Source organism: Xyrauchen texanus, chromosome 9 (assembly GCF_025860055.1).
Source record: "Xyrauchen texanus isolate HMW12.3.18 chromosome 9, RBS_HiC_50CHRs, whole genome shotgun sequence".
Taxonomy (NCBI): Eukaryota; Metazoa; Chordata; class Actinopteri; order Cypriniformes; family Catostomidae; genus Xyrauchen; species Xyrauchen texanus.
In genome coordinates this window covers 40,711,173-40,738,017 of record NC_068284.1, presented here as the reverse complement: position 1 = coordinate 40,738,017, position 26,845 = coordinate 40,711,173, and the positions used below count along the sequence as shown (strand labels likewise).

The window sequence follows — 26,845 nt, the reverse complement described above, 5'->3', positions numbered from 1 at the left end:
ATGTCTTGAGATGTTGCTTCAATATAGCCACATAATTTTCCTTCCTCATGATGCCATCTATTTTGTGAAGTGCAACAGTCCCTCCTGCAGCAAAGCACCCCCACAACATGATGCTGCCATCCCCCATGCTTCATGGTTGGGATGGTGTTCTTCGGCTTGCAAGCCTCACTCTTTTTAATATAACAATGGTCATTATGGCCAAAAAGTTACATTTTTGTTTCATCAGACCAGAGGAGATTTTTCCAAAAAGAAAGATCTTTGTCCCCATGTGCACTTGCAAACTGTTTGGCTTTTTTAAGGTGGTTTTGTAGCAGTGGCTTCTTCCTTACTGAGAAGTGTAGCGTATTTAGGGGATTCAATTAAAGTGGTGTTTTTCGGCTTGCAAGCCTCACCTTTTTCCTCCAAACATAACAATAGTCATTATGGCCAAACAGTTTTGTTTCATTAGACCAGAGGAAATTTCTCCAAAAAGTAAAATCTTTGTCCCCATAAGCACTTGCAAACTGTAGTCTGGCTTTTTTAGGGTGGTTATTTGCTGTTGTTCTGGGATTGATTTGCACTTTTCACACCAAACTACGTTCATCTCTAGGAGACAAAATGTGTCTCCTTCATAAGCAATATGATGGTTGCATGGTCCCATGGTGTTTAAACTTGCGTACTATGGTTTTTACAGAAGAACCTTTTGGCGTTTGGAAATTGCTCCCAAGGATGAACCAGACTTGTGGAGGTCCACAATTTGTTTTCTTGGCTGATTTATTTTGCTTTCCTCATGAAGTCAAGGAAAGAGGCACTGAGTTTGATGGTAGGCCTTAAAATACATCCACAGGTACACCTCCAATTCAGTACGCCTCCTATCAGAAGCTAATTGTCTAAAGGCTTGACATCATTTTGAAATGTTTAAAATTCTGGAATTTTACAAGCTGCTTAAAAGCAGTTAACTTAGTGTATGTAAACTTCTGACCCACTGGAATTGTGATACAGTCTAATAAAAGTGAAATACTCTATCTGTAAACAATTGTTGGAAAAATGACTTTTCGCATTTGATGAAGTAGATGTCCTAAACAACTTGCCAAAACTACAGTTTTCTAATATTAAATCTGAGTAGTGGCTAAAAAATGAGTTTGAATTACTTCAACATAAGTGTATGTAAACTTCTGACTTCAACTGTATATACATCAGGGACGTGCCGCCAATATAAGCAAGGTAAGCAGAGCTGCCCTAACAGAAGAGTGAAAAGAAAAATGACACTATGAAATATTTAAATACAATTGTTAAATTCATCTCAGTTGAGCAGCACAGACAGTTATTCTTTTCTTCGCTTTGGCACCACCCTGAGGTATAAGCACTTTATGCTACGCTTTCCCGGACTTAGATTCAAAGCACTGTTTACCACCCTTTCATTCAACATTACAAGTTCATTCAAAATTAATCAAGCCCGCTACTACAACTAGCCAGGATAAGCATGCTTACCTAAATGAGTAAGCCAATCAGAAGCTCCTTCCTTCAGTCAAGCTATCTGATAGGCTCGATTTTTGTTTTGCATCAACACTTTCAATTTCACGTAACTAATTATTGTTATTAAGTGCTAAAATGGATATAGTGTAAGCATCGATGACCTTTGGCAAAGTTCATTTCAATTAAAAATTGAGAACGAGAGGATATCGAAACTTAAACAAGCAAGCAACGTTTACAACAAAATTATGCAGATATTAATTTGCAAGGAGAGACGCATGGATTTTGTGTTCAAATAAAGGTACATTTTAAGGTAAAAAAGGTCAAATCTGTGTTATTGATACTAGCTCATAGATACTAGGTCATTGTTTCTGGTTAGTCTGAGGTTATGAAGTGGTGAACTGGCAATCATGTCCTTCTAGTGTTATGCTCTGTCTGTTTTACAGTTCTAACATTAGGGTGCAGTGTCTATTTATATAATGATATCATGTTTATTTTGTAATATTAAGGAATTTAGACTGCTGTGCTTATGTTACATTTGCCTTGTGCATTCAATTTAGGACTGTTGTCTTTGGTGGTCAGATTAGTTAATTGCCGCTGTCCATTTCAGTGTTTCTAAACTGTGGGAAGACTGACATAGTGAAACTAGTAACTTGCAATCTTTTCTTTTTCTTGTATGTCAAAACAAGCTCTTTTGGCACAATGGTTCATTGTATAATTTAATGGACATAAACATGCTCGGTTCAATATATGACAATCTTTTATTTGTGTGATATTAGCAATATTACTATCCTGAATTTAAAACTATTATTACGATTATATTTTTTTTATGTTAAAATAAATCTATTTACCAAACTATTTTTATTTTGCTTCTCTGGCCAATTTATATTGTTTTAAGAATGTTTACATTTTCAATGAAAAACAAGACAAAATAAATTAATTTTCTTTCTTTTTTTTTTTTTTTTTATGTGTAAACACTGTGGCTCTGTGAGATTTTCAATACACTGTTGTGTTTGTTGTAGTGGTCCAACATGTCTCTCAAGCGATGTGAAAGTGCCGGTATAATAGTTTGGAAACCTGTCTGGAAACATTATTTCCAAACATTTTCTAACATTATTTTTGCAATTATGTATGGTGTAACTTGTGGTACATGCCTCATCTGTAGAAGAACATTTAATTAGTAGACACTTTCTTATCCAAAGGGACTTGCAGTCAGAGTCCTTTTTGGATTGATAAGTCAGTTCACCATGTTGGTATTTTTAGGCATATAAGTGAAGCTTCTATCTATTTGAATGAGAAATCGATCAAACCCAGAAGTGCCATTTGACATAATTTCCAAGACAGCATGATCATAAACCGGAGCTGGGTTTTATGAAACATTCAAACAAACTTTTAGTATTTTCACTACACAAAATATATAAACATGCAATATATAATTTTTAGAGAAGTCAGAATTAACGTGCTAATGCATGCAATTAATTAAAAAGGTTTAACGCATTCATTTTTGCAGCGGTGGTCCCACTCACATTCTATGGGTGGTACTGTTCTCTCCTATGATAGAGCCGTGGAGGTTGTTATCTCAGCAAATAAAAGAATCTCTGATAGTGCTTCCCTGTCAGTGATAAAATTATGAATTACCACAGAAGCAATTCAAGTCTTAATTATCACCAAAACACAGAATGAGATGTTTTTGTCTGTAAGTGCTTTTCATGGTGAGTTCAAAGATTCACGCTCTGAAGAGAATCATGAACGCAGCTTCACGATTGCTGTAACAAAGACGATAGATATTGCAATGAATATGCAACCTATGGGGAAACTTGTTCTTTCAATTAGACAACCTCCCACTTGGACTTTAATGACTTGAAGTTTAATGTTACTCGAAATGGTGATATGTGCATTGTCTTTACATTGTGGAAGGTTTTGTTTGGGAAATGTTAATAAAGCATTATATTAGTAGTTTTTATTGATACATAAGTATTTAAAGTGTAAAATTTCGGAACTTTCAAAATATGCACTTAATCACAATTAACTACAAAAAAAGTATGCGATTAATCACGATTTAAAAAAAATAATCGACTGACAGCACTAATAATTCTACCTAATAATTTTTAGCTACTGTGCTTGTTAAATAACTACTAGAAATACAGATAGCTAGCATCAGGTACGCTAAGCATTTGACATGTGTACATGTGACCGTGATGTGTGATTGACTGGAACGCACTGAGGTCGGAAGTGGGAAATTTCACTTTGGATATTCCCTGCTTCGACTTCATCCAGAACAAAGCATAAGCCACAATACCCCCAAGAGAAAGAGAGAGAGACAGAAATCAGCAGGTAGGCCGTAATTGTTGGATATCCAGATTGGCTGAGCATTTTAAGTTTTGCATTTGATGAATACTGGAAGAGCCATAAGCCAGTTTTTCAACCCAGGAAATTTGGCTCAACAGCACTAATTTACAGCTACACAAGTTAGTCCTGGGAACAACAGGTTATATAAACAAACAACACGCCTAATGTTTCTGTTTCAAAACCTAGTTAGGTACCCATCTAGACAGCATTTTAAGGCATCATAAGTAAACTCCTGACATGAAGGCTGTTCCAAAAAGTCGGCAGTATAATTGCACTATGGTATATATGCAATGTATATTTATGCAAAGAGAATTGAATAGCTAGTTTAGAAACATATTAACATCAAAAATGTTTGGAATCAATTGTTAGTCAAGTATCTCATGTGGCTGTCTATAGAGGCAGTAGACAGCAAGGCAGCTCATTAGCTATTGGAATAGAGCTATTGTCTGTCATAATGGGTTAGGTCTCTAAACGTTTCTGACTTGCACATCACAGTATATATTTATCTTTTATGCTCCCTCTCTCTCTCCACTCTCTCTCTCAGCCAAGTTTGTGGTCTGGACGCATAAACTCTGCCTGCCTCACAGGGCTGGCCAAATTTACAGCATCCTCCTTTCCTTCTCTCTGAAAGTGCTGCTTTTCGCTAACATGTGGAGAGCTGAGGATCTGACCCCAGACTGGCTGACTCAGCGGCTGTTAGGCTCACTTTGCTCGCCTCTATCATTTCCACTCTTGTGCTCACTTCGTCTCTCTTGTCTCTTCTCTTCTCTTCTCCTCTTATGCCATTTCCTTTCATCCTCCTTTCCTACTTTTATTTCCTCTCCTCTGTCTTCCTTTCCATTCTTTCCTCCTCTCTTTTTCTTCTCTCCTCTCCTTCCTAATTCAATTTCCTCTCTTCTACCTTCCTTTCTTTTCCTTCTCTTCTCTCATTTCCTACTTTCATTTCCTCTCCTTCTTTTCCTTTTTTTATCCTCTCCTTTCCTACATTTATTTCCTCTATCCTGCCTACCATTCTTTTTCTACTCTCTTCTCTTTTCCTACTTTCATTTCCTCTCCTCTACCTTAATTTCTCTTCCATTATTTTTCCTCCTCTCATTTCTTTTTCTACTCTCCTTTCCAACTTTTATTTGCTTTCTACATTTTCTCCCTTTCTTCTCGCCTCCTCTTCTTTCTTTTGCTTCCCTTTAATTTTCTACTCTCCTACCTTCTCATTTCCTACTTTCATTTCCTTTCCTCTGTCTTCATTTAATTCTTTCCTTTCCTCTGCCAAATTTGACTAGAAACAGTGCAAAGATTCAGTTTACGAGCATAATTTCAGTCTCTGTGTAGTTTGCCATAATACAATCACTCACACATGATTTGCAGTCTGGTTTCCCAGCAAACGGATGACTCCAGCCTAAAATATCTCTGTCTCTCCAAAATATCGATGTAAACAACATTTTGAAAAAAGATGCACTGAGAACCCAGTTGCAGAATTCTGTTGTTTAGAAACCCAAAATTCTCTGTTATAGCATTCAAAGCATTAACGGAATTCAAGGATAGTTGTTTTGTTAAATCCATCCAGTTTGTTACATTAAAATTCGGTTCAATATAAAATGTAAACTGACCCTGATGCATTGTAGTGGCTCCAATGTGTTATGATTCAGTGATTTTTAAGTTTAAATCAGACCACAACAGTGTTGGGGAGTTACTAACTAAAATTAGTGATACTACTAACTTAATTACTCATTTGAATCGTATGAAAGTAGCACAACTGTTTTGAAAAGAGTGCTGCTTTTCCAGTAACAAGCTGAAAATAGCGATGCTGCATAACGTACACATTTCACGGTTTTATTATGGCACATTGTTTTGCCTTACAACTGAGTGAGCGAAGGCAATAATCAAAGACACTCTACAAAAATGTAAGACAGAGTGTTTTTATCAAATCAGTATGTTCAGACAGTTTCAATGAACCAGTTAAAAAAAGACGTAATTTACGTTGCTGCTCAATAGTATTCCCAAACGTCCCATACTATAGTTAACTACTGCTGTCACTTTGTTTTCAATTCAGTTTTATAAACTTTTTTGCTTACTTAGTAATGTGTTCACATTTAATGCAGTCACTATAATTGAGATCCATCCATATTGTGTTTGTGACACATTAATACTGCTAATTTAAAAATAAATTAAATAACCTAAAAGCAAAATTGATAAAATACATTACCCCTTTAAATAGCTTCAGTGTGGTTAGGTATTTTTTGTGAGTAACTTTCAGTATAGAAATTTTTTTTTTAAAAGGGTAGCTTGATGTAATGTAATTTAACTACCTACTAGCTAAATACTAGACAAGCTAAATTTTTTCAACCGGCTTTCCCAATACTGGTCCACAATACATATAAGCTTCTAATAGTACTTTCCTCATGGTATTAAGGCTATACGTGTCTGGTAAGTTCTAGACTCTGCAAAATTTGTTGGGTTCATTTTCACTCCTGACTGATAAGTTCATAAAAGGTCTCATGCCATATATTAACAATGAGTACATTCATTTAAAAATAAATTTGGTATTTGGTCAGTGGGGTGGATCAGTGAAGTACTAAGCATAAGGCGTAAATCTAGATCAAATCTGATCCGATTCCTCATTCCTTGTTGATCAGAAACACCACCTTGCCAGAACCATTCCGTGAATGCACTTAATAATTTCCTGCATCCATATATTTATGTTCACGCAAATGATTATATGGTACCAAAGGAAGAAGACTGCACACTCAGCATTTTTGATGAGGGGAATGACATAAAAATAGCAAGAAAAAAAGTGGGGGCTTTCTCTTTCAATGCAGTCTTTCTTTGCATTAGATGGAAAAGAAACTGCCCCCTTGAGGGGAACAACCTTCTTAAGGTAATTGATTCCTTACTTTGTTCTAATTGGAAAGATGTATTGATGAAAGGATAGTGCAGTAAAATGAAAAAGGGGAAAAAAGGAATCAGGTAAATGAGAAAGAGAGATACACAGGGCTCTTTCACTGACCCCTCTATCATCTCTGACTGTGTTCTGGGCTCTGGAAATCTTCTCTAATCCCATGGGCCTTGTTTCCATTATCTTAAAGCACAAGCTACTTTTAAAATTCCTCTGTAAAACTGTAATTAGAGCCCTCAGTTAAACCTCAGAGAAAATAAGGTATAGCAGCACATTAACTGCTAAGTTACTCCGGACGGTGTATAATGAGTTATTACATTTTTCAGTTATCAGCAGCCCCCTTAAAGCATAGCGTTTCAGTTCAGGGAGAGACTGTCTGTTTCCAGGCAAACAATGAGCGTCACAGCACCCCGGGTGAACTCTGACCTCACTGCTACACATCTACAGTCCCATTCCATCTCCATCTGGGAAATAACATTGCAGTGTAATTCCTGTTGTTCTGTCCAGCAATTGAAGTCTTAAAGGACCATAACCCTGTTGAAATACACAACACTTAGAGACAAAGAAAATGATTAGCCTCTGGAGAAAACAAGTTTACTTGCGTGTTTACATAGAAAAACGATTGCAATTTTTTAATTGTTTTTCTACGTAAACACGCACTGGACAACGGTCTTTGAGTAATGCTTTATCTCCCCCCAGTTTCTCATGCAGGACCACCACGTTTGTTTGACACTGTAAAGTTAAAAAGAACTTACATTTTTAAAAACGCATTGAGACTCATTGCTTTCTGGTTTATTTGTTGCGTTTAACTTTTAGAGGCAGGTGTCACAAAGATTAGTCATTCTGAAGAAGTTTAGATTGCAAAGAGGTCTTCATGTCAATGTTGCATTGTTACACGTGATTCCAGATTGTTTTTCACCCAGAAAAGTTTCAGAACTTGATAAACGGTAAGGCAATGCTTTTTTCTTTTGCCAAGGGTCCGCCGTATCTTGTTAAAATTGTGTTTGTTTAATGTTACCATGCTGTTACAAATGTTTTCTACTATGCTTAAAAAAATACAATCTATTGCAACAAATTTACTTGATTGGAGAAGAAACTATAAAGAGTATGAGCAATTTCGGGTACAGGCTTATAATTTAAGAGCAAGGGTTGGGTTAGGTCACACAGTCTTGGGGACAGACTGGACCAAACCCTAAGGCCTGTACAGACCTTTCATCCCCACCTCTAGTCTCATTCTACAACATCATGCAGATGGAGTGCCTACCAGGGCTGGACTGGTAATCTGGCATACCTGGCATTTTCCTGGTGGGCCGACGCACTTTGGGGCCGATCAGGGGCGCACTGGCCATTGGGAGAACTGAGTGGGCTGGTGGGTCGGCCGCGAAACATGCCGAATGGGCTGTGATAAGCAAAAATGAGCTGCCGCGTTACGCAGAATGGACCACAAAATCAGTTGGGCCAGTTGCCATGTAAAATCCCGGGCCGATTTCTCTTCCCAGTCCAGCCCTGGTGCCTACAGTTTGTCTCATGCATATTGCAGACAAACAAAAACAAAAAGAAATCATTCTCAACATTACAAGCTCCAATCTACCCAGGTTTTTATAAGTTTGCAAGAAGACAAATAAGATCTCAGGATTGACCAAAATGTGTCTATAAATCTGTTTTGGTTTTAAAATTTAGTTGATTTCAGATCCATCCACACCTAAACATCACATAAAAAAGCAAACAGTGATTGGTCACTTTACAAGCCAGTCACACAACCCATTCCTGTCTAAATGGGCAGTTCTTGGCCCAAAAATGCTTCAGTGTGGACCAGACTTTATTCTATTTTAAAAGTCTACACTGAAAAAAGTGAAAGCAGCTCTATGTACAATGCTAAACTAGTACACTCAAAATCAATATAATACATTTATGTTTTCAGATGAGAACATAATTATATGTTGTAAAGTTTTTTTTTATGCATTTTGGCAGATGCTTTTATCCAAAGCGACTTACAGAGCACTTATTACAGAGACAATCCCCCTGGAGCAACTTGGAGTTAAGTGCCTTGCTCAAGGACACAATGGTGGTGGCTGTGGGGCTCAAACCAGCATCCTTCTGATTACCAGATTAACAGTTATGTGCTTAGACCACTACACCACCACCACTTTGAGCTAACTTGAGCTAATGCAACACAATTCTTAATTTCATCTATTGTACACAGTACAAACCAATTATAAACCAATTATGTTTGGACTATGTGAATACAATTTTTTGCACAACAGCATGTCGTCGATTACCTTGAAGCGCTCCTATGGACACAGCGCCAACAAAAGTGCCTTTGGTAAAAATTTCTACGTTTTTTTCACTGAAACCTTCTTTTTTTTGACATTTTATGGTGGTTGGCAAACCAACTTATGGTACATTTCCACCACCAACTGGGTTGGAGTGTGGAGGATCAAACTTAATGGAAAATAATAAAGAAAGAAAGAGAGCAGAAAAAAAGCTAAATCCATTCTATCACTTGTATTTCTTTCAAATATGCTAATACCATATGAAAAGTTATTCCATCCTTATTAAGCAATCTTTTCATTGAGATTTGTTCTCTATCCTTTATATCCAAATTCTCAACTAATCTCAAAGTTTTGTTATCATAAGCTCTGCATTCAACTAGGATGTGTTCAACAGTTTCTTGATGTCCACTCTATTTTAAATATAGATTGATTTAAATGTCCAATTCTAAGTCTAGTTATAATAGTATCTTCTCTTCTATTACCACAGCTGTTTCTTTCAACTCCCAACTTCATTGGTATATTATATAAATGCCTCCATTTTCCTTCATTATCTCATTGTGTTCGCCATATCTCATAAACAGCTATTCTTATTTGCCCTTTTACTTCCATTTTACTCATTGGTACTTTGAGATCTATATTTACATTTACAAGGGTTTCTTAGTTATCTTGTCTACCTCATCGTTTCCTCTCACCCCTACATGTGCAGGAACCCAAATAAATACTACTTTACATCTGTTTTGACTAATCTGAAGTATTTTACACAAAATATCCTGCCTAGCATTTTACCCATTGTAAAGCTATTAATATTGCAATAAATCCTGTTGAGTAAACTGATAAATTATCTGATGTTCTCTTAACTATTTAATACTTGAGATTAGGCACATACACTACAGCTGCCGTTTCTCCTCTTTTTGGATCCTTGGAACCATCTGGTTATATCTGAATCTCTGAAGCATATCTTTGATTTAAATACTGTTGAACTATTATATTTTTTGGCATCTGTCTGGATTTATCATTTATCATCTCATGCAATAGAAAATCTACTTTTGGCATTAGAAATAACCATGGTGGTATTTCAGATATGACCACAATTGGGCATATTTCAGTGTTATTTATTCCAACTATTTCTGCCTCCTTATTTGCTTCCCATCCAAAGCTCTTCAGATTAGTATATTCATACTCCCAACAGTTTTCTAGTATTCTTTTAACCAAATGTAATTATCTCTAACACCTGTCTCTTGCTATAGTGATGGCGGAGGGAGAATTAAAAGCCTCACCAACGCATCAGTTCGGGAAGAGAGAGAGAGAGACGCACACGGCTGTTGTTTAAAGTTAATTTATATAATTAAACCTTTATGTTGACTGTTCAGCCAGTTCCCGCATCCTCCTTGCCTGTCCGTTTAACTGTAACAGCCGCTATAAATAATCTGTTCACGTGTCAGTGCCCTGATAAACATTATGTCCACATACAAGGATTTTGGGACATTATTCCCTCAAAAGTAGAGAAACATGTTAGTTAATTTGAATAACTGTCAACATTAATACATCTGTGGGTCATTTCTTTTCATTTTAATATATATTTTGTTGTATTTTATTTCGTTATCACTGTGCAATACGACTGTATTTATTAACATTAGATAATGCATTCCTATATATATTTACTATGCATATATGGGTTCATCCAAAAGCTGAAAAATTTTGCTTTCAGAGGCTTTATATGGAGTTATGATTAAACTAAGGTGCATGTCAAACTGTTCAGAGACCAGTGGAGACAGACAGCACACTGGTTAAGTCATTCACTAAATAGGGAGCATCCTATAGCTTTCAATGCAGTTCATTGCATTCAATCCTAAAATCCAACCAGAAGTTCAGTTTGGGGCTGCAGATGATGTTTGGACCACTCAACATGTTTGGCAGACATGGGAAAATGGAAATCAGTACATAGATTCAAAATTTTATATTATTATTTTAACATGGATAATAATTGTTTGTTCAACTTTATAGAACATTGACTGAAATGTCTATAACATCTAAAAATATGAATAACCAACACTCCTTGAAACATAAAAAATTTGATGAAAAAAACATGACTTTCTATAGCTTGGCATTATTTAAAATTCCACAATGTAGTCCCACTGTCCACATATGTGGACATAAATTTTTAGGAAAACTGTTCTCTCTAGATTTTTTCATGTCATGTTTTATTTTTCAGGAGGTTACCATTGTGGAGAGGATTGGAGCTAATGTATAGATCAAAGTTGGATACATTGCTACTGAAATATCATTAAGGGATTATCAGTATAATGACTGATTGGGGATCTGTAAACTCTCAGAAGTACCATACTTGTAATACAGTACAAAAAACAGCACCATCACGATTTGAAAAAAATCATCACTTACATTGGCAGCCAAAAGTTTGGAATAATGTACAGATTCTGCTGTTTTGGAAGGAAATTGGTACTTAAATTCACCAAAGAGGCTGATAACTGATAACAAAGTATAGTTAGGACATTACTGATGTAAAAAACAGCACCATCTAATTGAAAAAGTTATTTTTTATCAAATCTAGACAGGCCCCATTTCCAGCAGCCATCACTCCAACACCTTATCCTTGAGTAATCATGCTAAATTGCTAATTTGGTACAAGAAAATCACTTGCCATTATATCAAACACAGCTGAAAGCTATTTGGTTCATAAAATGAAGCTTGGGTGTTTGATTTTAAGTTGCCACAGTATGCAATAGACTGGCATGTCTTAAGGTAAATATTAGGTAAAAAAAAAGACAAAGAACAACTGGCTCTAACAAGGACATAAAGAGATGTGGAAGGCCAGATGTACAACTAAACAAGAGGATAAGTATAGGGCAGGGGTGCCCACACTTTTTTGTTTGATGATCTACTTTTAAATTAATAACTCAATAAGATCTACCAACTAAAAAAACAGTTTAATTTAAAATAAGAAAATGCTTGTTGGGACTACTGCATGGAATTAATCTTCTAATTAATACAAAAAGATATATTAATGTTCAATGTTGATATCACTCAGTTTTAAAACTAAACCCAAAACACCTACAGCACAATAGATTAGAATAGCCAGGGCATTTACCTTATTCTGATGACGAGTAAATATTGACCAGGCGAGGTTTTGTTTATTCAGTTGCCATGACAACTAGGTTTGCACATACGTGCCTTCCAAGGACTTCTGAGAATAGAGCGCAAAATTACTGTCTGATTCCATTCAGTTTTGCCTAATCCGGGCAGTAGCATTGCAATTTCGCACTCCGTTCTCAGAAGTCCTTGGAAGGCGCGTATGCGCAAACCTAGTTGTCATGGCAACTGAATAAACAAAACCTCGCCTGGTCAATATTTACTCGTCAAGTGCAAGTCAGACAGAAACTAAAAGAAGGAAAGACATTATATTTATTTGTATTAAAATGTAACGAAAGTACATTTACATTTTTTGCGATCTACCAGAATTGCCTTTGCGATCGACTGGTAGATCGCGATCGACGTATTGGGCACCCCTGGTATAGGGTCTCTAGTTGAGAAATAGATGTGACACATGTCCTCAGCTGACAGCTTCATTGAATTCTACCTGCTCAACACCAGTTTAATTTACAACAGTAAAGAGAAGACTCAGGGGTGCAGGCTGTTGTGTATTTCATTTCATGTCTGTATATCTTGAACTACATTTCCCATGATCCTCTGTGCTGTGTTGTAGTCTAAAGAGATTTCACATGCTCAGTAAAGAAAAAAAGTAGAAAAACGATGACTCATTCCTCCGTGTCGTGTTTTTCAGCCAAATAAAACGGTTCAAAATGAAAAGATTCATATGCAATAGAATTGGCGACAGGGACAACGAATAACCACCCAAAAGATCGATAAATGCTGGTCGGATTTGCAATGTGGAGATAACGAAAATAAATCCCTGTTAATGGATGTCAACGACTTGGAGAGAGGGAGGAAAAACATTGATTTCAGATAAGTGAATAGATTGATGCTTCTGGTTTGCATAAATCCCCATCCAAGGTTAAAGCCATTTTGGTGGCCCCAGCACCTCAGAATGTCAGTCAGCTGCAATCCTTTTTAGGGTTGTTAAACTATTATGGCCGTATCATTCCAGATTTGGCATCACTGTTGAAACTGCTGCACAGGTTATTGTGTCAAGAGAAAAATTTAAAGTGGACACCTAAATGTCAGGAGATATTTCAGAAAGCAAAAGAGATGTTGCTGAAAACCAAAGTGTTAACACACTTTGATTCCTCTTAACCGTTACAACTGGCTTGTGATGCTTCATCATACGTTGTGGGAGCCAATTGCATTTTCTTCCAGATCGTTGAGCAAGGCCGAATCAAATTATGCTCAGATAAGAGAGAGAACCACTAAGCATTATTTTTGGTGTGCAGAAATTTCATCATTATATTTTTGGGAGGAAGTTTACTCTAGTAACTGATCACTGTACACTCACTAAAATTTTTGGTCCATACACTGGCATACCGTCACTCGCTGCTAGCAGGATGCAGAGGTGGGCCTTGTTGTTGTCTGCACACAATTACGACATCAATTATCACAAATCAGAACTGCACTGCAATGCAGATGGCCTTTCCAGATGGCCTATGCCAGATAACAAGAAAGACAAGCAAATCGCTGAAATCGTCTACTTCAAACAGGTAGAAAACACCCCTGTGACTGCTTTGCAAGTGCGTAAGGGCACTCGTAATGACCCAGTGTTATCTTCAGTCATGGACATAAAAGTGAGTATCCAAATCTAAGGCCTTATATCTCATGGCGACATGAGCTCACAGTGCAGTCTGGTTGTTTGTTGTTTGGAAGGAGAGTGATTATTCCGCCTGCATTACGTAAACCAGTCCTGAAACAGTTACACACTGTGGAGTTGTTTGCATGAAGGAGATAGCAAGGAGCTATTTCTGGTGGCCAGGGGTTGATGGACAAATTGAGGAAAAAGCAAGAATTTGTCCTTCATGTCAGCGAATGACTTTTCAGGAAAATCCCTGGGGTGCAGCGAGGCCGGCTGTGCAGTGTTGAGGCTGAGGTTGCCATTATAAGTTCCACCACTTCTGAGAAAACCATTGAGAAGATGGGAGAAATGTTTAGTCGATTTGGACCACCATTGCAACTTGTATCAGATAATGATCCCCAATTCATATCTCAGGAGATGGTTTCATTCTTGCAGGTAAGTGGAGTACAACACATCAAATCGACACCATACCATTCTTCAACCAATGGTCTGGCAGAAAGTTTTATGCAAACCATGAAGCATGCACTCATCTCAGGGTCAGGGTACATTTTATCAACATCTTCACAGCTTTTTGATAAGTTATAGCATACTCCACATTCAGATGTTGCAGGGAGCTACATCATCCACAGAACTGTCTGATGCTGTTTGTTCAAATGATCCATTGAGCGATGTTCTTCCACCTGTGCCTACTACAAATGTTGCTGAAACTGCTCATGATGTACCAGTTCCTGAAACATTAGCACAGATCCCTCAACTGTTTAAAAATAACAGAAAGCATAACCCCATAGCCGTTATCCTTTAACGGAATGACGTCCACCTAATCATCTGGATTTATAAGTATATTAGGAACTTACCCTTTGTTGCGGGGCAGAATAATCCCCTAGGGTAAAGTTAGGGTTTCACCTGTTGCGATCACCTGTTGCTTCACCCAATCAGAGATGCTGTCAGCTTTCTGAAGATCAGCATTCTCAGTGGAAAATCCATGCGGGGGTATTTCTCCCTATTTCCTGGTTGCTGGTGCGCAAGAGTCATCCATTATAGAATCTGCAATGTCATCTGTCATTTTAAACACCACATCCTCTCCAGTGTGGAAACTCCTGTCATACTTAAGTGGTAAGCACCTTGAGTTCCATAATTAATCAGTCTGTTGTGTCTCTCTGCTATGATGAGCCTTACTGCTTAAGTTGTTAGTTTAAAGCCATTTAAAGCTGTTACCTAGCTTTAGTAGTTTAGTATTAATACGAGCGATCACGGAGCGCTGATCTATGTAAAAGCTGGCTGATGCGGATTCAATCACGTCACCTAACTAGCTCATATTACACACAAAAATGTGGCTTTTTACAAAAAATATTTTGCCACCACCTGCTAATGTAAAAATAAATACATAGAGACACATACAGTAGCTCTTAACACATATGTACTGCTCTTACACTTTAGTTTAGAACAGCACAAACACAAGCGGAGTGATACATACAGTGAAGTGTTCGAGTGCTGATGATGTGAGACCATCAGTGCTCATGGAGTGTTTCTCGTCCAATCAGATTCGAGGACTGGAACTAACTGTTGTGTGTGTGTGTGTGTGTGTGTGTGTGTGTGTGTGTGTGTGTGTGTGTATATATATATATATATATATATATATATACTAATGTGTTAATTCCTAGCTAGCAACAAGAACAGATCAAATTCAAGTTAGGTTAACTCAATTCATTAAGTTTTCCTACACAAAAGATTTGAGAAGAGCCTATATTTTAATTTAAATCAAATAAAATAATTTTCATGGTGTGGAACCAATTTCCACATTTGACTAAAGTTAAACCAAAACATTTTTTTTAAATCATTGTAAAGTGAGGCCATGCAAGACTATGCAATCCCTTAAACCTGAACCAATTAAAAGGGAACAATGGAGAAAAGTAGAGATGTCTAATTGTACAACCAGCACTGACAGTTCAGAATTTAAGAACAAATCTGGACAATTAACAGAATGTGGATTGCGTGAAAGATGCACACACGCACATCATGACTAAAGTTCAGCTGGTATCAAAGCACAGCATCAGCTAAACCTGATGTTAGATGTGTATGACACCTGATCTTCAGGGATTTAACCCCCCCAATAGAGCTCTTTCAGACATGCATAAGGGCATCTAGTGCTGTCAGCACCTACAGTGTCTCGACAGACCCCTAAAACCTGATCCCAGAACACACACACACCATACACTTGCTGAATGCCCTCTTAGGCAGCACACATGATGGGACAGCATGCCAACCACATGCCAACCGCAGTCCGTTTGGGAAAGTATCCCAGTGAAAACCAAACCATTGCTATAATTCCTTTAAAATATCACATACACACACACACACACACACACACAAGCACACACATTTGCAGAAGGTATAGTAGTCTATCATTTATGATCTTTGGAATAAACCTGTAGAGATTCTATTATACTGTGGTAGATATATTTGCATGGCTATATCAGTGGCCAGGACAGCTTTATATACTGCAGGAATGTGGATATGAAAATTTTCAGTACCTCTATTACATTACATATATAACACTTTGCAATATGGTTCCATATGTTAACATTAGTTAATGCATCACAAGGTACCATGAACTAAAAATATACAGTATTTTAGAAACACTATAAAAAGGTCCCATTCATTAACATTAGTTAATGCATTAGGTATCATCAACTAACAATGAACAATATATATTTTCCAGAATGTATTAATCTTTTGTTTAACATTAGTTCATGTTAGATCATAGTGCATTAACTAATGCTGATTTTAAAAATGTATTACTATATGTTGAAATTAACATTAATTAAGATGAATAACTATTGTAAAAGACAATGGTGCCGAGGTGGATTGTGTTGAGTGTTGATTTTATGCTACGTTGTTACTTAGTTGGTGAGATGCAATGCTGGAAACTAAATAAACAATGTCCATTTTTCAAGAATTTTCCAGGACTTATATAAAAATAAAAAAGTAAAATTCCATTACTTTAAGCAGCTTGTACGACCCCTGCATAATGGACGATTGGGGTAATTACACTTTCTAAACTTAAAAAACTTGTGTCTTCAGTGCCTAAGTGCTTAATAAGAGTTATTAGAAGAAATGGAGATGTTTCACAGTGGTAAACATTCAACTGTCCCAAATTTTTTGGTGCGTGTTAAAATCATCTGATTTTAAATTACTTTATATTTTCAAAAAACAAAGAAATTCACAAGGAAAAACATCATGTGTAGTTGTAGTGCTTTCAATGTAGCAAAGGGTGAATATACTTCACAAATCACTCCTTTTTGTTGTTATTAGCATTTTTCATATTGTCCCAACTTTTCGGAATTGGGCTTGTATTGGTATATGTTGAAATTAACTGTAAGTGCTGTAAAAGTTAAATTAATGTTAATGAATACAAACTTATTGTGAAGTGTTGTGTTCTGTTTTACCATTTGTTCATTTATTGTCCAGAAAAATAAACTTTATTGTAATACTTGTACCATTAAGTGTTTGCAAAGTATTCCAAATGTGAAATGGTTTTGGTCATACCACCAACCTCTATTGTACCAAATAGTGCTTTATCAGGAGCAAAATCGCTCGTTGAACAAGCATGGGTTTGTGGGTAATAGAATCTGTTCTGAGGATGATGATGGTCGTCACGCAGTTTCCGGCTTACTATTTTCTCTCACAGCCATCAGTGTGTAAAGAAAACACTGGAGATTTACACATGGCAGTGGACAAAATCAGAGGTGGCCTGCCAGAAACTATTTCCAGGCCTTTTCCACCTCGACCGGTCAAGCACACATTCAAACACCATTTCTCTCTTTCTCATTTCGAACTTGAAATTAGGAACTTCCCAGAAGGACTTGAATGCTGCAGCAGCAGAGCTGAGTTTTCCTATGTGAGCTAAAAAGTCACACATATTCACCCTGTCCTTCATTTGCTTTATTTGACCACAAACTAGTAGTGTCTCTTGAAATATCAAACACAACACATCTGATGTGGGTAAAACAAAAATGAAGAGTGAGAATAAATGAATGCTAAGAGAGAGTAATTATGAGGATTAGTCTCCTTCCATCACGCATTCGGTCAGCCAATCAGATCAGTCAAAAGTTAATGAATCACATTCTGCTCTTAAAGTAAGTCACTCTTTAACAGCTTCTAAATAAAACAAGTCTGATTTTCTATAAACACTGGTAGACAGTTTTGTTGCCAGTATTTTAATGGAGTGCAACATTTAAAAGGGTTTTTTAAAATAAAGTGTCCTGGGTTCACTTTGGCTGGGTCTTTCAAAACCCATAAAGTGGCTTTGAAGTGTGAATTAAAGTTAGCTTGACTCAGTGTGTGATGAATGAGCTTACAGTTTAAAGCACAGAGTGTGTATGTGTGTCAGTGACAAATTTACATACAGAATTGTACAAATAAATTGAGCTGAGTGAGCTGTTTCCAAAAATGTACGACAACAGATAAACTTCCAAAACAATTCATGACTTAATTTGGAAAAAAGCGGAATCACTTGCTAGCTTGTAGTTTTTGCACACCCTGTCCAACATAAGAGCTGCCTTTTTTGTATGCCTTAGTAATCTTTTAGCCTTGATATCCTAAAACCAGCACTACAAGATGTTAAAAGTGAAAGGAATAGTTCAACAAAAATTACATTTCAGTTAGAATTTACAGACACATGTTAACCCCATATTTCTTTCTTTCTTTTTTTTCTTTCTCTTTCTTTCTGATGTGGAACACAAAAGGAGAAAGAAAGAAAGAAAGAAAAGAAAGAAAGAAAGAAAGAAAGAAAGAAAGAAAGAAAGAAAGAAAGAAAATGACTTACATTTTGGATTTAAGAATGAAAGTCATATGGTTTTGGAACATCATGGGGATAAATTATGATTAATGAAAAAGTTTTGGCTAACTATTCCTTTTCTCATATCACAGTTCAAATTGCAATTGGAATATTTGTCAACATGACAAATTGTGCAGCCCTAGATTTAACTATGAACATTACAAGACTATATCAGGGGAATTTTCAAGAAGAGGCTCCAGAAAAGGACAGAGATTCCAAAAGGACCTGGTAATAAAATTATATGAGTTTTAAATCATAAAATGTGTTGCAAAGTGTACTATACCGTGGCAGTGAGCCTTGGCCCATGCAGCTGAGCATAGAGTATGGCTTCCTCAATGTGACCTCTGATCTTCAACAGAGCGAGCTCCAGGTTATGCTCTCCAGCAACCATATGCGTGAGATCCTGCAGTACAGCTACATACTGTCTCCAAGGGGAGTGGAGCTCTGAGAGGCTGGCCAGGCACCCGCGCATCACGTTGAGACAGTATCCACTGCACGCCCGGATCAGGGTGAGCCCGCGACAGTGAGAGCAGTAATGCATGCGCACCAGAGCTCGCACGCACTCCTTGGACAACTCTGCCGTGTCAGTAATGTTCATCAGCTCTGACCCCTCAGCCAGTGCCAGGCTAAAAGCCTGTCCTGCCCGCAACGCGCTCACCAGCTCCTCTGCCATTGCCAAGGGGTGCGGCCCAAAAGGGTTAATGTCCTGCCTAGTCATGCGAAGACAGTCACCAAGCTGGTTGCTGTCAGAAGCGCCCATGCTGATGCTCCCAGCCATGCCGGGATTGACAATACGAGTGTGGACCAATGGGAAGAGATTGTCAAAGAAACTGTTGACGGCCATTTCCACTGAGACATTGCCGGTACCCTGAAGGAAGTGGGAGAGGTCTGTGAAGAGGCAGATGATGTGAGGGGTGATGGAAGATGAGACAGAGGTATATATGCTCTCGAACAGAGAAGTCAGGTGGCTCTGAGAGAAGGAGAGCAGAGACTGGAACGTATCTGAAAGAGAGAGAAAAAGAGAAGCTGAGATTTAAATGAGTGTCTACAATGACGATTTTTCTTTTTATAGTTTCAGAAAAAAATTAATAAAATTCATTCGTATGAAACAGTTTCATTTAAAGAAACAATTCACCCAAAAATACAATTCTTCATGATCATGATTGTGCTATGAGAGAAGCTCGTTCACAGTGGCTCGCGTGTTCACATGAGATCTTGTGTTTTTCAGTGCTAAAAACAACACGTTTTCAAGTTCTCACCTTGAACGAGCTTCTCTCATAGCACTTATGAACGTGCATAGGACATCAAAATTGTTTAGCTGAAAATGACTTTCTGGATATTTCGCACCAAAACCAATCGTATGCCTGACGCATGAGTCGCATGGACTACTTTTATGATAAAAGTATGGGGTTCTTTTCTGAGCTTTAAAGTAAGTCTCTACCAACTGCCATTGTGTTGAAAAGATGGAAAGGGATATTCAATGAAACATCTCATTTTGTGTTACACATAGGAAAGAAAGCCATACAAGTTTGGAATGACATTAGGGTAAAAAAAATGTATGACAGAATTTTCATGAACTATTATTTTAATACACTCAGTAGCATCTTGTTCACAAAATGCACACATAACACATGGTTTAAATTAAGGTTTTTCAGTGGTTCTTTGCAGGTTCACCTTAGATTCAGCATAGAACACTCATCTAATCAAAAGAAGATATTTTTTGGAGATTGAAAATTTATTGATGTACAGTAATTATTATTTATATTATTATTTTTATACTATATATTTGTGGAATTTAAAAATCTCCTATGACATTAGGCTGTGACACTGCAAAAACTCTTATTGTTAGTCAGTGTCTTTTTCTTGTATTCCAGTAGAAATATCTAAACATTTATAAAACCCAATATAAAAAACTGCATAAGATTTTAAATGTGTGGCAGAAGTACAATCCATAAAATCATGCAGATATGGGTCAGGAGCTTCAGTTAATGTTCACATCAACCATCAGAATGGGGACAAATTTGATGCATGTGCCAGACAGACTGGTTTGAGTATTTCTTTAACTGTTGATCTCCTGGGATTTTCACACACAACAGGCTCTAGAATTTACTCAGAATGGAGCCAAAAAACATCCAGTGTACGGCAGTTCTGTGGACGGAAACATCTTAATGATGAGAGTGGTCAACAGAGAATGGCCAGATTGGTTCAAGCTGACAGAAAGGCTATGGTTACTCAGATAATCACTCTGTACAATTGTAGTGAGTAGAATTGCATCTCAGAATGCAAAACATATTGAACCTGGAGGCGGATGGGGTACAACCACAGAAGACCACATTGGGCACTTTATTGGGACCAGAATGTTCCTAATAAAGAGTTTAGGGAGTGTAAGTGTATTTAGAAAGTGTATTTTATTACATATGTTATCCAAATTATATATGAGTTTTATGCTTTCAAAATGTGACAATTCTATCAATGGAACAAGACAAAATACACTTATATGCAAAGACATTCTCAAAAAACATTCTTACATTCTCAAAAAATGTTGTCTTAATATCTTATGGCATTTACGTTCTCAGGAGAATTTATCTTGTTTAATTTTACCAGAAAAAATTTAAAAGATACCGATTTTTGCAGTGTAAGTGAAACCCTCACTTCAAAGAGTGTATCCACAATTTCTATCTATTACCACAACTTCAACAGAATCTTATTCTACCCATATTCTCTATCTACAGTAGATTCAATTGACATGTTATCAATCTAGGAGGTCTGCCTGTATTTCTCTTGTGTGTTGCGAGTGAGTAAGGTGCATGGCTGAGAGTTTGGTGATTGTTTACTTCTCTTTTCTTAGTTCTGTCTTGTTCTATTTGTTTTCTTTGAACTATTTTTGAAAGTTTAAACAAGAGAAGTTAGGGGTAGTGGCCAGATTTGTTTTTGTCTGACAGCCATTGCCTCTGATTGAGGCATGGCTTTTGTACAGCTGACATGTCAGCATGGTATTAAAATACCGGCCGGCGTGGAATGCTCCATTGAGGAGTGCAGCTTGGCTGTGGGAACAGTAGTAGGACATACAGCTGCATAAAGTCAGCATCAAGGATGAACAGCACAGTTGTACTTTTTCTAGAGTCATTTGAAAAGGTCAACTTAGTTGTTGAGTGAGGGGTAGTAGTTATTAAAAATGAGCATCTTCCTGTCTTCCCACTTGTCAATCCTGCAAAGAAGCAATGTGCTTCAAAGTAAGAATGCTGATGTAGCTTTTGCACAAGAGACGCACAGTAATATTACAAAGTAAGTTGATTGGAAAAGAGAATGGGGTGGGGGGGACTGTAATTTTAAGTCACAAAACCAATACGAGTGCTGGTGTTGGAATTTACTTTGCAAAGCACTTTCTTCCATTGTCTTATGGAGATGATTATTGAAGGAATACTTTAAAAGGTTGTTGCAAAATATGATACTGCATCAGATGTTCTAATAAATGTATATGCTCCAGTAATGGCAGCTGAAAAGAATTATATTTTTAGAAAGTTTGTCAAATATCATATAAAACTGTGATCCTGAACATTATCTTCTGTTGGCAGAGGATTTTAATTGTACGGTGAGTGACATTGATAAAAAAAACATCTAGAGCCTCAAACAGCCTCTAGAATGTCATTGATATTTAAAATAGACAAGTAAAACATTTTTTTGCAAGTATGCAGTTGAAGTCAGAAGTTTACATACACTTAGGATGAAGTCATTAAAACTCATTTTTGAACCAATCCACAGATTTCATATTAGCAAAATATAGATTTGGCTATTCGTTTAGGACATCTACTTTGTGCATGACACAAGTCATTTTTCCAACAATTGTTTGCAGACAGATTGTTTCACTTTTAATTGACTCAATCCAGTGGGTCAGAAGTTTACATTCACTATGTTAATTGTGCCTTTAAGCAGCTTAGAAAATACCAGAAAATGATGTCAATTAGCCAATTAGCTTCTGGTAGGAGGTGTACTGAATTTAATGTGTACCTGTGGATTTATTTTAAGGCCTGCTTTTAACTCAGTGCCTCTGCCTGACATCATGGGAAAATCAAAAGAAATCAGCCAAGACCCCAGAAAAACAATGTGGACCTCCACAAGTCTAGTTCATTCTTGGGAGCAATTTCCAAATGCCTGAAGGTACCATGTCCATGTGTACAAACAATAGTACACAAGTTTAAACACCATGGGACCACGCAGCCATCATAGAGCTCATGATGGAGACACATTCTGTCTCCTAGAGATTAACATAATTTGGTGCGAAAAGGGCAAATCAATCCCAGAACAACAGCAAAGGACCTTGTGAAGATTCTGGAGGAAACAGGTAGACAAGTATCTATAACTACAGTATAAAATGAGTCCTATATCGACATAACCTGAAAGGCTGTCAATGCAATTTTTGGCCATAATGACCATCGTTATGTTTGGAGGAAAAAGGGTGAGGCTTGCAAGCCGAAGAACACCATCCCAACCATGAAGCATGGGGGATGGCAACATCATGTTGTGGGGGTGCTTTGCTGCAGGAGGGACTGTTGCACTTCACAAAATAGATGGCATCATGAGAAAGGAAATTTATGTGGATATATTGACGCAACAACTCAAGACATCAGACATGAATGCTTGGTCGCAAATGGGTCTTCCAAATGGACAATAACCCCAAAAATATCTCCAAAGTTCTGTCAAAATGTCTTAAGGACAACAAAATCAAGGTATTGGAGTGGCCATCATAAAATCCTGACCTCAATCTAATAAAAAAAATTGTGGGCAGAACTGAAAAAGCATGTGCGAACAAGGAGGCCTACAAACCTGACTCATTTATACCAGTTCTGTCTGGAGGAATGGGCAAAAATTCCAGCAACTTATTGTGAGAAGCTTGTGGAAGGCTACCCAAAACGTTTGACCCAAGTTTAACAATTTAAAGGCAATGCATCCAAATACTAACAAATTGTATGTAAACTTATGACCCACTGGGAATGTGATGAAAGAAATAAAAGCTGAAATAAATCATTTTCTCTACTATTATTCTGGCATTTCACATTCTTAAAAAAAGTAGTGATCCTAAATGACCTATGACAGGGAATGTACGATTAAATGTCAGGAATTGTGAAAAACTGAGTTTCAATGTATTCAGCTAAGGTGTATGTAAACAACTGACTTCAACTGTACAAGAGTGGTGGGACATTGGGAAAAATCAAATACAACAATTGTTTCAACAATACCATTTCAATGTCACTAAGAGCATAGCAAAAAGTTTCAAAGTTCTTGAAAATTATATTGTTGAACTTCAAAGTGACAGGGGGAAAAATTATATTTTAAGTCTCTAAAGAAATAGAAAAATTGTTAGAGAATCTGTTAGGAGTTAAAGCACAGGGGGCATTGATCAGATCTGTTTCTCAGAATTTTTCGGAAATGGATGCTCCATCAAAGTTCTTTTTTCAGTTTAGAAAAGAAAAATGGCCAACGCAGATTCATTCATTGTCTTAGGTCCGCAAATGGACAAGAGCTCATTGTAGTTTCAGATAAATATCTGAGTTCCATGATGATTTATCTAAAAGCAATTATGCAGAAGATCAAGCACTGTGTGAAGAATTCTTAAGTGGCTTACAACAAGTGAAGGAGACAGCCAAGGCAAAATTGGTGAAGCTGCTGACTGTGGGTGATTTACACTTTGTACAGCATGGACAATAGAATGGTTCCAGGAATAGATGTTATCACGGTTGACTTCTATAAAACTTTCTGGGGTATTTTAGGCAGTGACCTATTGGAAGATGTTTTGTGATAGCATTTCCAGAGATAAACTATATTTCAGTTGAATGCATGCGGTCCTGACTATTTTGTCTAAGAAAGGTGACCTGAAGAAAATCAGGAACTGGAGACCCATGTCCTTACTGTGTGTAGATCTAAACATTTTGTCAAATGCTTTGGCCAACAGGCTGAAAAAACTGATGGGGCAGATCATACGGATTAGTCCTACTGTGTACCTGAGAGATCTATTACTGATAATACTGCTTTAATTACAGATATTTTTATGTGGCCAGACTTACAGGTCAAAAATTTGGTTTAATCTCTTTAGACCAAGAAAAAGCATTTGAACCGGATAGAACACCAATATTTATGGATTGTTCTTAAGAGTTTTGGTTTTCCCCAAGAATGTATTAATATGATTAAGGTGCTAATAAGGTGACATTGAAAGTATTGTTAAGGTCAATGTTGGTTTAAGTGCTCCATTTAAACCTCAAAGAGGAATTAGACAGGGCTGTTCTCTCTCAGGAATGTTGTATTCTATAGCAATTGAACCATTTTTATGTAAACTGAGAAAGCTTTTAGAAGGTGTGTCTTTGTATGGTGCGAAAAGTTTTACTTATCTGCATATGCAGATGATGTGATGTTGGCTGTTAAGGGAAGAAATGATATAGGAAAAATAAAAATAATAGATGAGGATTATGGTAAATTATCATTAGCCAAAGTGAAATGAAGTAAATGTGCTGCTTCGGAAGTACAGTACTGTGCATAAGTTATAGGCACTTCTTTCAAAGTGAGGATTTCTTAAAACAATTATGGCATAAATAAATATGGCATAAATAGTTTTCATTAATCAATTAACATCATACAAAGTCAAGAAAACAGAAAAAGAGCTAAATCAATATTTTGTTTGAACTCTTTTGCCTTCAAAAAAGCACCAATTCTCCAACTTACACATGGACACAGTTTTTCTTGGTTGTTGGTAGATAGGATGTTCCAAGCTTCAAAGACTGACCAGCAAAAAGTGACCAAGGAAGGCGCTCTCTCCTGTCAATGTAAGGCCTCAACATGGCATATCCTAGCTGCTCCAAAAATATTCTACTCCGGTTCATTTTGCCACCACACCACTCATTGTTGATGGCACACCATATCACAATGTATGCACTGATATCCAGGATGTGGAAGAATATTACCTGGGGCCAACAATCTGTCTTTTGTTGAAAGTGTATGTGGCAACCACTTTGTCAATGTTGTCTACCCCTCCTTTTGTGTTATTGTAATCTAACACCATGTCTGTTTTTTGCATCTCTGTTGCTCAAAGATCTATCACTGTGCAATGTGTTCATCAGAGAGTGTGTGTGTGTGTGTGTGTGTGTGTGTGTGTGTGTGTGTGTGTGTGTGTGTGTGTATGTGTGTGTGCCTGTGTGTGCATGTGTCATGTGTTGATGTAATGCAGAGTTCTGTAGGTTAGTTAGTTTAGTGGGGACCATAATGTCCCCATAAGGCATGGAAGTATAAAACCTGAAGGATGTTGTTTGACCTTGTGGGGACATTTTGTCAGGTCCCCATGAGGAAAAACCAGCTTATAAATCATACTAAATTATGTTTTTTGAAAATGTAAAAATGCAGAAAGTTTTCTGTGAGGGTTAGGTTTAGGGGTAGGGTTAGGTTTAGGTGACAGAATATAAAGTTTGTACAGTATTAAAACCATTATGTCTATGGAAAGTCCCCATAAAACATGGAAACACAACGTGTGTGTGTGTGTGTGTGTGTGTGTGTGTGTGTGTGTGTGTGTGTGTGTGTGTGTGTGTGTGTGTGTGTGTGTGTGTGTGTGTGTGTGTATGAGAGAGAGAGAGAGAGAGAGAGCGAGAGAGAGAGAGAGAGAGACTGTTTTGTGATCATTTTGAGACAATTGTTGGACATTTCCGTATGTAATTTTGAGGGAGTAGACGCAACAGCACAACACTTAGAAGGAAATCAAGGAGGATAATGGGAGCATTTCTGGAAAGAGTTAAAGGAATTTTAAGTAAAGCAGATTTGGCCTTGATTATGGAATACAACAATTGACATGTACCTGACATAAGTGAACCTTTCCCAAATATGGAAATTTCACCTGCTTTTGGCATCATCCACTGCTTGATGCCAAAAGAGTAAATGTTTACAAATATGTTCAGTCGGTGGAAAAAGGTTATATGAACTGAGTGTTAAGGTGTTAAACAAAATTAAGCTTAAGTGTAGGACAAACACTCCCTGGAGTTCTCATTTTAGTGTTGAAAATGATTGTAAACCTGAGTGGAGAATACTGTACAAGCCACCACTGACCAAAGATACTGGAGATTTGCACTGGAGAATACTGCATGGTCTTATTGTGTAAATGCATTTACTAGTATTATAAACAGGTCAATTGAAAATATATGTCCATTCTGTCAACACAGAGAAACAATTTTCCACTGTTTTTATATTGTGATAGACTTCAAGCTATGTTTGAAGATATTAAAGTTTTATTTTCTAAAGTTGGATTT

General features: G+C 37.1%; 1 protein-coding gene across 2 annotated transcripts in view; it reads right to left on the bottom strand.

The window, feature by feature from the left end:
- The window catches only part of gpc5c (glypican 5c), a 214,124-nt gene that overhangs the window by 123,515 nt on the left and 63,764 nt on the right, over positions 1-26,845 (bottom strand). For both annotated transcript variants that reach the window (XM_052133237.1, XM_052133236.1), the window contains exon 3: positions 18,847-19,565. In XM_052133237.1, the coding sequence (XP_051989197.1) occupies positions 18,847-19,565 (719 nt within the window). The remainder of the gene's footprint in view (positions 1-18,846; positions 19,566-26,845) is intronic.